The sequence below is a fragment of the Oncorhynchus masou genome, chromosome 27 (genome assembly GCF_036934945.1).
Source record: "Oncorhynchus masou masou isolate Uvic2021 chromosome 27, UVic_Omas_1.1, whole genome shotgun sequence".
NCBI lineage: Eukaryota > Metazoa > Chordata > Actinopteri > Salmoniformes > Salmonidae > Oncorhynchus > Oncorhynchus masou.
In genome coordinates this window covers 19,289,833-19,306,841 of record NC_088238.1, presented here as the reverse complement: position 1 = coordinate 19,306,841, position 17,009 = coordinate 19,289,833, and the positions used below count along the sequence as shown (strand labels likewise).

General features: G+C 39.9%; 2 protein-coding genes across 3 annotated transcripts; both read right to left on the bottom strand.

Annotated features, from left to right (window-relative positions):
* Positions 1-291: 291 nt before the first annotated feature.
* On the bottom strand, positions 292-10,726 carry LOC135515714 (4-galactosyl-N-acetylglucosaminide 3-alpha-L-fucosyltransferase 9-like). Of its 2 annotated transcripts, XM_064939404.1 has the most exons (3): positions 10,437-10,726; positions 6,576-6,753; positions 292-5,719 (listed from the first exon to the last, which is right to left on the bottom strand). In XM_064939404.1, the coding sequence occupies exon 3, from the start codon at positions 5,708-5,710 to the stop codon at positions 4,562-4,564; it is 1,149 nt and encodes a 382-aa protein (XP_064795476.1). In that variant the 5' UTR covers positions 5,711-5,719; positions 6,576-6,753; positions 10,437-10,726; the 3' UTR covers positions 292-4,561. The 2 variants fall into 2 exon arrangements, with proteins under 2 accessions (XP_064795476.1, XP_064795475.1); XM_064939403.1 differs by lacking the exon at positions 6,576-6,753 and having other exon boundaries at positions 10,437-10,725.
* A 5,078-nt stretch (positions 10,727-15,804) lies between these two features.
* Positions 15,805-16,584, bottom strand: LOC135515404 (4-galactosyl-N-acetylglucosaminide 3-alpha-L-fucosyltransferase 9-like; the record flags this gene model as incomplete). The annotated part of the gene is made up of 1 exon (XM_064939080.1): positions 15,805-16,584. A coding segment is annotated over one exon (747 nt), but the record flags the coding sequence as incomplete, so codon positions are not given.
* Between the last annotated feature and the right edge of the window lie 425 nt (positions 16,585-17,009).

Sequence of the window (17,009 nt, the reverse complement as noted above, 5' to 3'; positions counted from 1 at the left end):
ACATTCAACAATACATGATGCCACATACATTGTTTTTTATATTTCGTATCCAGTACATGACATCTCGAACGTGTTATCAGGGATCCTTGGGGCGTCCATACCCCTAAAACCCTATCCAAAGATGTATAACTAACCCCAAAGCATTTTACATTACAACTTCAATGGGGGAGGGGTTAGGGACGTCCCAGGGATCCCGAGAGAGCAATAACCGTGTGGAAAATTCCTCTCACAACTTTATTTGTCACCTCCCCTTATCAAGGATACTCAAAGGCACAGTAAGGACACAACCAGTTTATTTATTTTTTACATTTGAACTTTATTTAACTAGGCAAGTCAGTTAAGAACAAATTATTATTTATAAAGGCGGCCGAACCTGGACAAAACTGGGCCAATTGTGCACCACCCTATGGGACTCCCAATCATGGCCGGATGTGATGCAGCCTGGATTCAAACCAGGAACTGTAGTTTGAAGTAACTCTTGCACTGAGATGCAGTGCCTTAGACCGCTGTGCCACTCGTCTATGCTGTGCAGTAAGGTTGTATGGTTTATTTTGTTTTGTGCTGGTAGGTAAACAATGCAAAAACATACATGCAAAATGATTGCTCTGTTTGACCAGCAGAAAAACGACAATGGCCCAATCTCCTATATGGGCATTGGTGAATGAGGGCAATTTCTGAACTGATCTGATGTGGCTCCTGTGAGGCTGTCAAAACATTAATTTTGTAAACTTGATTTTCAAATCCACTAAATACTTTAAAAAAAATGTTTTATTGTATTTACCCTATTTTTTGCAGGCATTTTTTTCTCACCTCCATTCCAATTCTAACAATAGAGAACAGCGTCATCATGTTAATAGTCAGCATTCTACATTACATTATGTATGTAGACAGCATTTTACATTACATTATGTATGTAGACAGCATTTTACATTACATTATGCATGTGGACGCATTTTACATTACATTATGTATGTGGACATCATTTTACATTACATTATGTATGTGGACAGCATTTTACATTACATTATGTATGTGGACAGCATTTTACATTATGTATGTGGACGCATTTTAAATTAAATTATGTATGTGGACATCATTTTACATTACATGATGTATGTGGACATCATTTTACATTACATTATGTATGTGGACACATGTAACATTACATTATGTATGTGGACAGCATTTTACATTGCATGATGTATGTGGACAGCATTTTACATTGCATTATGTATGTGGACAGCATTTTACATTACATGATGTATGTGGACATCATTTTACATTACATTATGTATGTGGACATCATTTTACATTACATTATGTATGTGGACAGCATTTTACATTACATGATGTATGTGGACACATGTAACATTACATTATGTATGTGGACAGCATTTTACATTGCATGATGTATGTGGACAGCATTTTACATTGCATTATGTATGTGGACACATTTTACATTACATGAGCATGTTGAGAGTTTGGTGTCCACATTGGTGTCCACATCACCAACAAACTATCACCAAGACAGTCATGAAGAGGGCACAACAATGTGTTTTCCCCCTCAAGAGACTGAAAAGATATGGCATGGGTCTTCAGATCAGCTGCAACATCGAGAGCATCCTGAACGGTCGCATCACCTCCTGGTAAGGCAACTGATCGACCTCCGACCATAAGACACTACAGAGGGTAGTGCGTACGGCTCAGTACATGACTGGGGCCAAGCTTCCTGCCATCCAGGACCTCTATACCAGGCGTGTCAGAGGAAGGCCCTAAAAATTGCCAAAGACTCCAGCCACCCCAGTCATAGACTGTTCTCTCTGCTACCGCACGGCAAGCGGTAAGTCTAGGTCCAAAAGGCCTCTTAACAGCTTCTACCCCCAAGCTGTAAGACTCCTGAACAGCTAATTAAATGGCTACCTGTACTATTCTCTTCTTCTGACCCTATTGCGGGGACTGAGTCACTGGCTTGCTTGAGCTCTCCCATCCTTCCTGTACTCTTTGTGGGCTATACTTGGCCTTGTCTCAGGGTAGTAAGTTAGTGGTCTGTTGTTATCCCTATGTTGGTGTGGGGGTTGTGTTTTGGAAAATCGGGTGTGGTTTGCCCTGTCTAGGGGTAACTTTGGAAAGGGCCCAGTGTCTTCAGAAAGTATTCATACCCCTTGACTTATATATATTTATTTATTTATTTATTTTAAACAAAAATAGTGTTACAGCTGAAGTTCAAAATTGATTAAATATATTTTTTCCCTCAATCTACAAAAAATACCCTATAATGACAAATATATTATTTTTGAATTGAAAATTAATTACAGAAATATCTCATTTACATAATTATTCACATCCCTGAGTCAATACTTTGTAGAAGCACCTTTGGCAGTGATATACAGCTATGTGACTTTCTGGGTAGGTCTCTAAAGCAATGTTCACTTTGGCAGTATTTTTTTTTTTTTTTTTTACCTTTATTTAACCAGGCAAGTCAGTTAAGAACAAATTCTTATTTTCAATGACGGCCTGGGAACAGTGGGTTAACTGCCTGTTCAGGGGCAGAACAACAGATTTGTACCTTGTCAGCTCAGGGGTTTGAACTCGCAACCTTCCGGTTATTAGTCCAACGCTCTAACCACTAGGCTACAATGCCGCCCCATGTTTGGGTATGAAGTATGAAGTGTCCCAAATCATATTTATTTGCTTATCCGATTTGAATCTGTTATTTTTCCCGCAATCTGAACAGCCTTCGTAGGTGGTTTGAAGTCAGATATCTGAGCAGCTAACCAATCGCTGCAGCTGTACATAGTCCATCTGTAAATAGCCCACCCAATCTACCTACCTCATCCCCATATTGTTTTTATTTACTTTCTGCTCTTTTGCACACCAGTATTTCTACTTACACATCATTATCTGCTCATTTATCACTCCAGTGTTAATCTGCTAAATTGTAATTACTTCGCTACTATGGCCTATTTATTGCCTTACCTCCTCTCGCCACTTGCACACACTGTATATAGAGTTTCTTTTTTTCTATTGTATTATTGACTGTACGCTTGTTTATTCCATGTGTTGTTGTTTGTGTCGCACTGCTTTGTTTTATCTTGGCCATGTTTGCAGTTGTAAAAGAGAACTTGTTCTCAACTAGCTTACCTGGTTAAATAAAGGTGAAATATATATATTTTTAAATAAAAGATACAAATCGGATTCCTGGCCATGTGACTTGTGATTTATATGCCCTCAAGTGCTTTTTAGACTGTTATTTGGCATATCTTGTTGCTTGCTAGCTACTCAGTTGACAGTTTGACAAGTTGGATCATCTTATCCTTTGAGGCTTTAAAAGTGTTCTTCCACTCTGATTTTAAACATTCAAATCAACTGGGAAACGTCCATGGCAGGCATTGTTGTCACTTTAGCTTGCTATACAAATTCTGAGTGAAAGGAAGCACTACTACCAATCAGCCTACACTACTGCTCTCACACACACACACCTGTCATTACTATGACAACTAGCATAGCCTTGTCAGCAAATGACTGCTGTCTGAACACACATAGATCTGATTTGGTCACTTGTAACTTGCTGTTTGGAGAGTCAGTATTCCAAAACAGATTAGAGCATTAAGGCCTGCATTGTGAACAAGGGTTAAGAGCTTTCCACACCTGGATTGTGCAACATTTGCCATTTATTCTTTTAAACATTCTTCAAGCTCTGTCAAATTGGTTGTTGATTATTTCTAGACAACCATTTCCAGGGCTTGCCATAGATTTTCAAGTAGATTTAAGTCAAAAATGTAGCTCGGTCACTCAGGAACATTCACTGTTTTCTTGGTAATCTATATCCATTGGTAAGCAACTCCAATGGATATAGATTTGGTTTTGTGTTTTAAGTCAGTGTTTCCCGACCCTGGCCCTCCAGTACCCCCAACAGTACACATTTTTATTGTAACCATGGACAAGCACACCTGATTCAACTTGTCAACTAATCATCAAGCCCTCAATGATTTGAATGAGGTGTGTTTGTCCAGTGTTCCAATGAAAATGTGTACTGCTGGGGGTACTTGAGAACCAGAAACACCTGGTTGTGCTGCTGATTCAGCTTCTGCTGTTTGCCTGCAGCTATGCAACCCTGACCTGTGCACCGGACGGACTCCCTTGTCGTGCTGCTGATCCACTTTCTGCTGTTCTGTCTGTGGCTATGGAACCCTGACCCGTTCACGCTACATTATCCTGGACATCTATAACCACTATAATTAGAATTTGACCCTACTGGTCGCCTATATATGTTTGATCTGGCCTTAATGCCCATGTACTCTTATAATCTCCACCCGCCACAACCAAAGCCAGGTTCCTCTCTAGGTTTCTTCCTAGGTTCCAGCCTTTCTAGGGAGTTTTTCCTAGCCAGCGTGCTTCTATATTGCTTGCTTTTTGGGGTTTTAGATTCAGTTTCTGTAGAAGCATTTTGTGACAACTGCAGATGTAAAAATGGCATTATAAAACATTGTATTGATTGAACTTCACAGGTTGGTGCTTATAGGTCCTTTTACATGGAAATGTCTCACTACAAATGTGTCACTTAGCCCCAAAACCATTTATTTAGATTATGAAAAGTTTTGTATCCTTTATTTCTTCTAATGTAATCACATGAGCGACAGGCGTGCTCAAGTCCAAACCACCACCGATGGGCTTTAAAGTTCTTTCGCCAGGTGAAGTAACTCATGTATTCTTCCTCGTTCTGGTCGAGAAAGAGAAGCTTCTTTGCCAGCTCCTTTGTAGAGGAGAAATCATCCACATGGATGAAAGAGTCCCTTGGGATAAATTGCTCATAGTTGTCCCTGGATGGACCTAGAACAACGGGCACTGCTCCCAACTTCATAGCGTTGAACAGCTTCTCTGTAGCATAGTCTTTGTAGATGGAGTTTTCAAATGCCAGGTAGAATTTACAGCTGGACAGCGTCTTTGAGTAGTCTTCGTTTTCTAGGTATCTACTAAAATGTCTCCCATAGGCCTCTACTTTGACATGCCTACTGAGCTCGTTGAACACCTGTACCCTCTTGTAGTTTGGGTTCCAGTTGCTCACTACCCAGCAGACTAATTTGTCCTTCTTGGGTAGCTCAAAGATTTTATCCTCACTGGTTACCTCGACAAGCGACCCATATGGAACCTTGATATCAGAATCCAGTCGATAACTGGCAGTCAAATTGAACAAGTGGTCAACACCAGGGATCCTGTTTGTGTTAGCCGGTGATTCTGCATTCCACCACACCCATTTCTGGAACCATGGACGTTGCTCTTGGGGCATGTTCTTCAGGTCTCCATGGATGTCTCTATGGTGGAATACGACACCGTGCGCCTTGCTGTAAAGGTTTTTATCCACTGTTAGGTGACAGCCTTTGATGTTAAAGTAGGCACAAGAGTCTATGTCAAAGGCATGACCAAATGGCCACATCCAGATCAAAATGATAGTGTCTGTGTCTCCGTCATCATCGGCCTGAATGGCTGTCTGTGCATGGTGTGTTTTTTGCCCTGTGTGGTTCCCTGCCATACTTACTTGAGGGCAAGGAGAACAACCAGCCTTCCCCTCGTGGAATGCCTGGTCAGTAGGGCATGAAAGGAACTTGATCTGGGGTTTGTAGTAAATTAAGAATATTCCCACGAAGCATGCCATAAAAAAACAGCCAATCAGAACAGGCCGTAGAACCCCCTGAGGAACCGGAGTGGACATAGCTTGACCCTTTGAAAGAGAAAAGAGACCAATCAAAACCACTCTAGAGTATCAACAACAACTAAAAGTATTTATGGATGTGAAATACATTATAATAATGGTAGTGATTGGTTATAGCTGAAAAAGTAGTTAGATAGAAAGATTGCTTGAATGTATTATATAGCCTGTGCATGTGAAAGTTGGGTTGGTGTGTCTATATAGTTTTTAAAAAGTCACATTTGAAATGTCTTACATTGTGTTGTTATAGATAGTCGGCATTAAATCAAGAAAGCTTTATGCAAATGTATTCTAATTCATATTGTTAAGGTTAAAATTGTAAAGGTTATAGACAGTTTGAAGTTAGGACAGCCTGATGTAGCATCTAGAATTTTAAATGTTTTACCATTGAAGTTTATGGCCATTTTAATGCATTGCGTTTTATGCAAATATGGCTGTAGTACAAAAAGTATAAATAGTATCAAAAATATCTTCAAGTAACCTGCTGACAGGGAGTCTGCGTATTCCAAAGATGAGTTAGTGTTGATAGCTCAAGCGGTTTAACACTAGGAGAGCCAATAGCGTCATGTTGACTCAAAACAGAAGCCTTTTTAATGTCCCCCATCCTTAACTTTTCCTAAATTATTCTTTTTAACACACTGTTGTTGTCAGAATCTAAAAGTGGACAGAAATAATTTGTGTTATAAATGAATATATTTAATATATCCTATAATATTAATCACTGCAGGTCATTCCTTGGCAGTCAGCCTGTGCAGCTGATGATGGCCCCCACTCCCACTCTCTGGGCTTGAGGGTGTCAGGTGCCCATCATTACGTACACCTGTTACCATCATTACGCACTTCATGGGACTCACCTGGACTCTATTACCTTATTGATTGCCTCCCCTATATCTGTCACTTCCTCCTTTTCTTCACCATGTCTGCATTAATGTTGTTTTGTTCTCCGTCCAGACATTGATCTTGTTTTTTTTTCATGTCCGTTTATCCATTATATCTTCACTCCCTGTACTTGCTTCTCGTCTCCCAGCGTCTGTCCTCACACTAAACTATGTATATCAAAACAAGTTTCCCACATATATAATAAAGACAAGATTAAATTGACAATAGTCTGATGAGTGAGAATATTATCAATTGTTAAATTGTATATGACAAATCCAATGAACATCTGCAGCTTGGAATTGACACAGAGGCAGGTAAAAGATGGGCCAAAAAGTAACTTTTTTCAAATTCTCCTACAAATCACAAGCAGATAAGATGTTTTGATGTCTATATAGTATCAGAAAGAGCAGATTATGCAGTTCCAAATCACTTATCCTTGCCACACAACTCTTAAAAATGACCTTTTGAGATACTATATATTTGAAGATGTAACTTTTGAGCTAAATTAAAGGGAAAGAGGGATACCTAGAACGGAATGACTCAACCAAAATGTGTCTTCTGCATTTAACTCAACAACTCTGAATAACAGTGATCCCATCCATGCCTCTCCACGTGAACTCAACACTCAAAGAACAGTAATATATTTAAATAGAAAATATGCCATTCTGTTCTTTTGAAATGCTTTCCCTTAAATTCATGATGCTCCTTAAGACCTGTCTTTAACAAATTAATTATCTTTGTGACAGTGTTTATTTGAAATCAATTAACACTTGAATTGTGGGGTTTTAGTGTTTTTTAATTTGTTCATATAGCCTGCACCTACAAACAAATTAACATGCTATGGTGTTCTTTCATATACATTTTCTTTCATATTCTAATGTTACCTAAGACCTCCATAAACTTAATAAAATGATATGATATATTAAATGTATTCATTAGACTGTTATAATGTTGGCTTTCAAAGGATGGCCGAAGGGGGGTCCAAGGATCCCAGGATTGTCTAGCGTTAAGCGCTAGAGCTGGTGACATATTAATTAATTTCAGCAAGCACATTAACTATTTATATGACAATACACCAGGGAACAAAGAATGTAAAATGCATCACTAGTGAAACTAAGGCGTCGTTCAGTGCTGTTGATAAATTCAGCATTCACGAGGACAGTCGGACTATCCTGTATGACAATGTATACAGTATGTACAGAAAACAGTGTACACCAGGGATGGACAACTGCAGTCCTCAGGGGCCTGATGATTGGAGGCACACTCTAATCTACATGGAATCGTTTGAAGAAGGTCATACCAAGGATCATTTACAATTTGATTTAGAAGACCTCTTAAAGTTACAAAAAATATATATATATATATATATATTTTCATAATTGTATTTGGCCTTACCACTATTAGCCCAAACAAACGTGTTGAATAACAGATTCACTATGTGGAAGAGAGGCTCCCAAAAAAAGTGTTCTGAAGTATCTGAGCGATATAAGAAAGATTGGAAACATATTTTTTTAATTTACATGTATTGAACCCTTTTTTCTTGGAACGAAGCAGTCTCCATATAAAAGTGTCTTCGGAAATTATTCAGACCCCTTGACCTTTTCCACATTTTGTTACATTACGGCCTTATTCTAAAATTGATTAAAACATTTATCAATCCACACACAATATCCCATAATGACAAACCAAAAACAGCTTTTTAGAAATTGTTGCTAATTTATTTTAAAAAACAACTGAAAAATCACATTTACATAAATACCCTTTACATCAGTACTTTTTTGAAGCACCTTTGGCAGCGATTACAGCATTGAGTCTTCTGGCGTATGACGCTACAAGCTTGGCACGCCTGTATCTGGGGAGTTTTTCCCATTCTTCTCTGAAGATCCTTTCAAGCTCTGTCAGGTTGGATGGGGAACATTGCTGCACAGCTATTTTCAGGTCTCTCCAGAGATGTTAAGATTGGGTTCCTGAGCGCTCTAGAGCAGGTTTTCTTCAAGGATCTCTCTATACTTTGCACTGTTCATCTTTCCCTCGATCCTGACTAGTCTCCCAGTCCCTGCCGCTGAAAAAACATCCCCACAGCATGATGTTGCCACCGCCATGCTTCACCGTAGGGATGGTGCCAGGTTTCCTCCAGACGTGACGCTTGGCATTCAGGCCAAAGAGTTCAATCTTGTTTTCATCAGACCAGAGAATCTTGTTTCTCATGGTCTGAGAGTCTTTAGGTACCTTTTGGCAAACTCCAAGCGGGCAGTCATGTGCATTTTACTGAGGAGGGGCTTCCATCTGGCCACTCTACTGTAAAGGCCTGATTGGTGGGTTGCTGCAGAGATGGTTGTCCTTCAGGAAGGTTCTCCCATCTCCACAGAGGAACTCTAGAGCTCTGTCAGAGTGACCATCAGGTTATTGGTCACCTCCCTTGATTGTTCAGTTTGGCCGGGCGGCCAGCTCTAGGAAAAGTCTTGGTGTTTTCAAATATTTTCAATTTAAGAATAATGGAGGCCACTGTGTTTTTGGGGACCTTCAATGCTGCAGAAATGTTTTGGTTCCCTTCCCCAGATCTGTGCCTCGACACAATCCTGTGTCGGAGTTCTATGGACAATTCCTTCAACCTCATGGCTTGGTTTTTGCTCTGACATGCACTGCCAACTGTGGGACATTGTATAGACCGATGTGTGCCTTTCCAAATCATGTCCAATCAATTTAATTTACCACAAGTGAACTCCAATGAAGTTGTAGTGTAATGTGTACGCTGGGAGTCAGGAACCAAGTACAGGGAGTGCAAAGGTAATAGTAAATAGTACAAAACAAAAAACACAAAAAGCGCACAGACACGAAACAGATTCAATAACACCTGAGGAAAGAACCAAAGGAAGTGACCGATATAGTGGAGTTAATCAGGAAGGTGATGGAGTCCAGGCGAGTCTCATGAGGTGCAGGTGCGGGAAATGATGGTGACAGGTGTGCGTAATAATGTGTAAACTGGCGACAACGAGCGCCAGAGAAGAGCAGCAGGAGTAGACGTGACAGTACCCCCTCCCTGATGCGTGGCTCTTGCCGCAGGACACCGACCAGAGGGATGATCCTGAGGACCAGGAGCGGGACGATCGCTTCTGCTGAGCCACAGAAACTAGCTGAGTGGCAGGAACAAGTCAAACCAGCTGAGGCATGGGAGTATTTATGAGATGGCTTGGGGTATTGTGTGTAGATTGCTGAGGAAAAACATTTATTTAATCAATTTTAGAATAAGGCTAAATTAATGTACTTTTGTACATTTCTAGATTGGCTCTTGAGTGCTTTGTTGGGAGCTACTGTGTGTGATCTGTCTGGAATGTTCCAGAAGAGTATTTTCCAGTTAAAAAAATATACATATTTTATAACATCACCCCAATTTTTGAACAAAGTACACTTGTGCTACCCTGTGAATACGCCAAGTGCACTTTGAGCGATACGTCTCAAACAATGACTAACAATCCCCTGGACAAGACCAACCTGTACAACCATGTTTCCACATAAAACTCATATCAATGTCTAAAATCATAACAATCATTAACTAGGACCCATTCCTCATTAACTTCCTTTTCTTTAGCCTTGTCACAAAAAGATCTCTGGTCACTTATTATACTATATCATAATATGGCAAAGTCGTCTTTAATCAACAGATACTAAAATAAAATAGTACTAATAATACTAAAATAGTTTATCAATGTGAATTACAAGATTCCGTATGATTTTTGATTACCCACAATGCTCTTATTTAGAGTAACAGTTATACATAACCAGTCAAAACATTGTCATTACTTCTAATATAATGAATAGTTCCTCCTCCGAGCCAAGTTATCAAACTTACCTTGGTATCCACAATGCCAGGAGAAGATGAAGTATTGTATCACACTGTCTACGTATACCATCCAGGTGTAGAGATCAGTGAGTGACTGAATGACGCAGCAAAACGCCTTGTGCCGAGCTACTCTCAGAGACGGCAGGTTAGGTAAAGGTGTGGCTGCTATTTATGTTTCCCTTTCACCTGGTTTTCTGATGCAGGCAGGAAGTTTATCAAAGTATGAGTCCACTTTTATCATAGTTATTTAGACCTAACTCCACATTCAAAAAAGTGAACTTGGAGCATAGTTTATTCTCTCTAATGATTTCTAATCATTTTTTATTATTGCTGAAAGCTGTCAGAGACACTGTATATAATACAAGAAGGAGCAATTAAATGGTTGGTCCACACCCCCTCGACAATGAGTAGCCTACAGTACGTAGTGTTTGCATCAACACCATCAACAGGTCATTTTACCTGACAAATAGAGCCCTCAACAATTTTGTGTCAGCATCCATACAACTTTAAATTCTTTGGTCTTGTACAGTATCTTTCATGTAGTGTGTGAATTCTACTATTTGTTGTACTGTAAGTTATTACCCCTGTTGTATTCCAAGTTCATTGTTTTGAGTTGTATATAATTTCTATGCCAGTTGTATGGACATATCGAAGTAACTTTCTTGTTCACTTTCCATTTGAAGAACAACCTATGCTAATTTTACATTGGATTGTGAACCTGACAAAAGCTGGACACAACATCAAATCAAATCAAATCAAATTTTATTTGTCACATACACATGGTTAGCAGATGTTAATGCGAGTGTAGCGAAATGCTTGTGCTTCTAGTTCCGACAATGCAGTAATAACCAACAAGTAATCTAACTAACAATTCCTAAACTACTGTCTCATACACAGTGTAAGGGGATGAAGAATATGTACATAAGGATATATGAATGAGTGATGGTACAGAGCAGCATAGGCAAGATACAGTAGATGGTATCGAGTACAGTATATACATATGAGATGAGTATGTAAACAAAGTGGCATAGTTAAAGTGGCTAGTGATACATGTATTACATAAGGATGCAGTTGATGATATAGAGTACAGTATATACTTATGCATATGAGATGAATAATGTAGGGTAAGTAACATTATATAAGGTAGCATTGTTTAAAGTGGCTAGTGATATATTTACATCATTTCCCATCAATTCCCATTATTAAAGTGGCTGGAGTTGAGTCAGTGTGTTGGCAGCAGCCACTCAATGTTAGTGGTTGCTGTTTAACAGTCTGATGGCCTTGAGATAGAAGCTGTTTTTCAGTCTCTCGGTCCCAGCTTTGATGCACCTGTACTGACCTCGCCTTCTGGATGATAGCGGGGTGAACAGGCAGTGGCTCGGGTGGTTGATGTCCTTGATGATCTTTATGGCCTTCCTGTAACATCGGGTGGTGTATGTGTCCTGGAGGGCAGGTAGTTTGCCCCGGTGATGTGTTGTGCAGACCTCACTACCCTCTGGAGAGCCTTACGGTTGAGGGCGGAGCAGTTGCCGTACCAGGCGGCGATACAGCCCGCCAGGATGCTCTCGATTGTGCATCTGTAGAAGTTTGTGAGTGCTTTTGGTGACAAGCCGAATTTCTTCAGCCTCCTGAGGTTGAAGAGGCGCTGCTGCGCCTTCTTCACGATGCTGTCTGTGTGAGTGGACCAATTCAGTTTGTCTGTGATGTGTATGCCGAGGAACTTAAAACTTGCTACCCTCTCCACCACTGTTCCATCGATGTGGATAGGGGGGTGTTCCCTCTGCATCAACACCACGGTCATACCCCTATGCTTAAAACTGGTTTGATGAGATCTTAAGCTGATGTAACTAGAATAAGAAAAGCATTTTATTATTTTTATTCCCAAGTGACCTTACCTGTTTCAATTTGTCTGACTCATCCATGAAATGGTGTGGCTGCTGTGAGGTGGTCAACATTAACACAAATATCCACAAATCTTTAAACAACATTTCAAATTCATTGCATTCTCACATCAATTTCAATTATCTCAAAAAATACAAAACAGTATGATGTTCAAGAACAGCACTTGTACATTACGTGATGTTAATATGGGTCGTATTTTACATTACATGATAATGTGGCTAACATTTTACATTACATGATGTTAATGTGGGTAACATTTAATACATTTTGGTAACGAGTCATATTACACGTTCCCCCCTCTTTTCTCTGTCATGTATTTATTATTTTATTTTACCTTTATTTAACTCGGCAAGACAGTTAAGAACAAATTCTTATTTTCTATGACAGCCTAGGAACAGTGGGTTAACTGCCTTGTTCAGGGGCAGAACAACAGATTTTTACCTTGATTCGTTTCTACCAAGGAACAGACAGTCATTGTTCTAATTCTTGATTACATTTACACACATTATATTCAGTACTAGGATTAAAAAGAAAATTCATACATCTATACAGTAACATAATAGTATTCTGATTAGTCAGTCCTGATTGAAATGTATACATAATTAGTCGTTATTGATAAAAATCCCTTAACAAAACACAATATGCGGTTCTCCCTACTTTACGGTATATGGGAATTTAACAGCTACAGTAATTTGTATGTGCGCTAAGTATTTACATGCAGACTTTTATCTGCAACATGTCAATTTGATGGAAACAACTCTGATGGGAAAATGCCTATATTGTATTTATGCAGATTTTAGAATATTGGCATGGAAAACTGTCAATTGGTTGGAAACCTAGCTATAGAAACCCCAAATCAGTGGTCACCAACCTTTGAGTCAAGATCACTTTCGCAGTCAAAAAGCAAGCAGATTTACCACTCAGATGTTTTTTAACATGACTTAAACAATGTAACATTAACCTAATAAAAACAGTTCTGTAGGAATGATGTTTGGGCAGTAGGCCTAATGCTTTATCACAGCATATTGGCTATATCTGGCCTGCCAATATTGTATTTCTCAGACCAATAGATCAGTCGAATATGAAAGTCAAGGGTAAAAAAAACAACAACATTATTACATCTGGCTGAGGCTGATGCCATGCAAGCGCTCGATCGCAGCACTCGCAGCACACACACACACACACACACACACACACACACACACACACACACACACAGGTTGTTACATATGTAAATAGGGCCACACATGCATACAAACACACACAGTTGGCCTTGTGGTGTTGAATATTGTCCTGGATGTCTTTTGTTCTGCATTGTTGCCTTGTTTTTCCTTTGTTTTTGTCGTCTTTTTATTCGTCTTTTTGTTGGTCGTTGGCGCTTCGGTGGGTGGTTGTTTGAATTTGAAAACAATGTAGATCAGTTGGTGTAGCACTGTGAGACACTGAGGACCTTGCATTGAATAATTAGCTTTTTATTTTACTGGACTCATGGTACCTCCGTCTGATGGTCATGGTGCTTTCAAGACAACTGGGAACTGGGGGAAAAACTAGGTCAAATCATGACGTCAGTGATCTTCAGGTCGGAAAGTCGGAGCTCTAGAAAGATACCCGAGAATTCGACCATTCAAAATGATTTTCCCTAGTGGGGTCGAGTTCCCAGTTGTCTTGAACTCACTGAAGTCGGGAGTTTCCAGGTGTTTTGAACAAGGCATTGTCTCAGTGAAGGGCGAGAGCAGCAGAGGGACTGCCTCTCAAGGTTCTTGCTCTCAATGTTAAATTCAATTCAATTCAAGGGCTTTATTGGAATGATAAACACATGTTAACATTGCAAGTGAAGTAGATAAACAAGTGAAATTAACTAAATGTACAGTAAACATTATACTCACAAAGTTCCAAAAGAATAAAGACATTTCAAATCTCATATTATGTTTATATACAGTGTTGTAAAGATGTGCAAATAGTTAAAGTACAAAAGGGTGAGACTGACCAGAGAGGGGACACCATCTTCCGCCTGATGGCGAAAGTCGAGTCGCACCTCATCTGCCTATGATGCCTCATCTGTTATGCACAAATTCATGCTGTTCCTATGACCAGAGAACATGAAATATTCCTCGATATTAAAGTTGACACGACAACCTGCTAATAGTAATACAAATTCAGGGCTATCAAAACACTTGGCTACTCATTCATTTCAGCTGCAGTCAAGTGGAAGTAGGGAGAACCCCATATTGTGTTTTGTAATAGTGTTGAATAAAAACAGTGTTGACAGTGCGGCATAAAAACTTAAACATGAACTAACTCATAAAAACAGCAGGTATTTGCTGTATTCTTTAACAGTCTCTCTGGGGTCATGGTTTTAAAAGTCCTTAATTCCTATAGTATCAAACTGCTGTGGAAGCGTTGTAGGTACTATGATTTGAGCTATCCGATTGGCCAGCGCAGTAGCCGCACTCGATTTAGCCACATATCTTCCGGTCCACCAGGTAGGGGGAGTATGTTTTCAGACAAATGGTTCAAAATGGGAACACTTTGCTTACCCGGTCCACAGGGCTTCTGAATCAAGTGCACCTACCAGCAACAGCCAACACGAATACAAAAAGGAGTGCAAGCCTTTATCTACAGAAACTCCCCCCTCATACTCATCTGCAGGTCGAGCATTTGTTCGCCTATGTCGAGCATTTGTTCGCCTATATCTCAGTGTGTATACAAAGCAGTAGGAACCTGCTCTTTCCATGACATGGACTGACGAGGTTGAAGCTATGCTCCCCTTTTGTGTGCATCCCAGAAAGAGTGGCTGTTGCATTGCATTTTAAGACCCTGTTATATTAAATGAAGTGTCCATTTAATATAGACCACAGAATTCAATAACAGATTTTTTTTATATGAATAAAGACTTATCGTGCTAAAATATCCCTCCGTGCACTCTCTGATTTCTAGGAAGATTTGAACCCGCTTAACCCCAACATTTCTCCAAGTTTTCCCCATCATTTTAAAGCCTTAGTCATTTTGTTGCATTGACAGTCATTTCTGAAGTTACATTTGTGATTTAGTTCTCTCATTTTAAACCTCTACCTTATAACGTGAACTGAACTCTCATTTTAATATGGTGAAAAACCATTCCTTATCAAATATTTTTCTTTAAAAAAAAGAAGCTTTGAACATTAACAGTCAAATCAGTGTAAAAGCAGGTGAGCTGATTCTCCTCTTCTTGGAAATGTTCTAGTGTTTTGTGGTGAAAAACTGAGTATTATTATAATTTTTTTACCAAGTTACACTTCTCAAGAAAGTACCAAATTGGTGGAACGACCCTAAACCATTCCACCCCTTTTCGTCCAGCATACAATACTCTTCACACAGCCACATTGTCAACCACTACAAATGGGTCACTTAATCTAAATAAATGGATTTGGGGCTATGAAAAGTTTTGTATCCTTTATTTCTTCGAATGTAATCACGAGCGACAGGTGTGCTCAAGTCCAAAATACCCTTGTTGAACTTCAAAGTTATTTCACCAGGTGAAGTACCACATGTATTCTTCCTTGTTCTGGTCGAGAAAGAGAAGCTTCTTTGCCAGCTCCCCTGTAGAGTAGAAATCATCCACATGGATGAAAGAGTCGCTAGGGATAAATTGCTCGAAGTTGTCCCTGGATGGACCTAGAACAACGGGCACTTCTCCCACCTTCATAGCGTTGAACAGCATCTCTGTAGCATAGTCTTTGTAGATGGAGTTTTCAAATGCCAGGTAGAATTTACAGCTGGACAGCGTCTTTGAGTAGACTTTGTTTTCTAGGTATCTACTAAAATGTCTCCCATAGGCCTCTACTTTGACATGCCTACTGAGCTCGTTGAACACCTGTACCCTCTTGTAGTTTGGGTTCCAGTTGCTCACTACCCAGCAGACTAATTTGTCCTTCTTGGGCAGCTCAAAGATTTTATCCTCACTGGTTACCTCGACGAGCGACCCATATGGAACCTTGATATCAGAATCCAGTCGATAACTGGCAGTCAAATTGAACAAGTGGTCAACACCAGGGATCCTGTTTGTGTTAGCCGGTGATTCTGCATTCCACCACACCCATTTCTGGAACCATGGACGTTGCTCTTGGGGCATGTTCTTCAGGTCTCCATGGATGTCTCTATGGTGGAATATGACACCGTGCGCCGTTCTGTACAGGTTTTTATCCACTGTTAGGTGACAGCCTTTGATGTTAAAGTAGGCACAAGAGTCTGTGTCAAAGGTGTGATCAAGGGGTTCAGATCAAAAGGATAGTCATCCTGAATGGTTGTCTGGGCAGGGTGTGTTTGGTTCACCATCTGGTTCCTTACCCTACGTACTTGAGGGCAAGGAGGACAGCAAGCCTTTCCCAAGTGGGATGCCTGGTTGATAGGGCATGAGAGGAACTTGATCTGGGGTTTGTAGTACATGAAGGATAAGCCCAGTAAGAATGTCATCATCAGAACAGGCCGTAGACCACTCTGGGAAGCCGGAGTGGACATATCTTGACCCTTTGAAAGAGAAAAGAGAAAAGAGTCCAATCAAATCCACTCTAGAATATCAACAATAGCCATCTTGTAAAATGACAATACACCATGGAATCCAGGGAAGAAAATACACACGGAATGCAAAACGCATCACTAGTGAAACATACCAACATTCAGTGCTGTTGATTAATTCATCAT

Excerpts from the sequence above, each read along its gene's own strand:
- LOC135515714 (XM_064939404.1), bottom strand. The coding sequence starts at position 5,710 with ATGTCCACTCCGGTTCCTCAGGGGGTTCTACGGCCTGTTCTGATTGGC.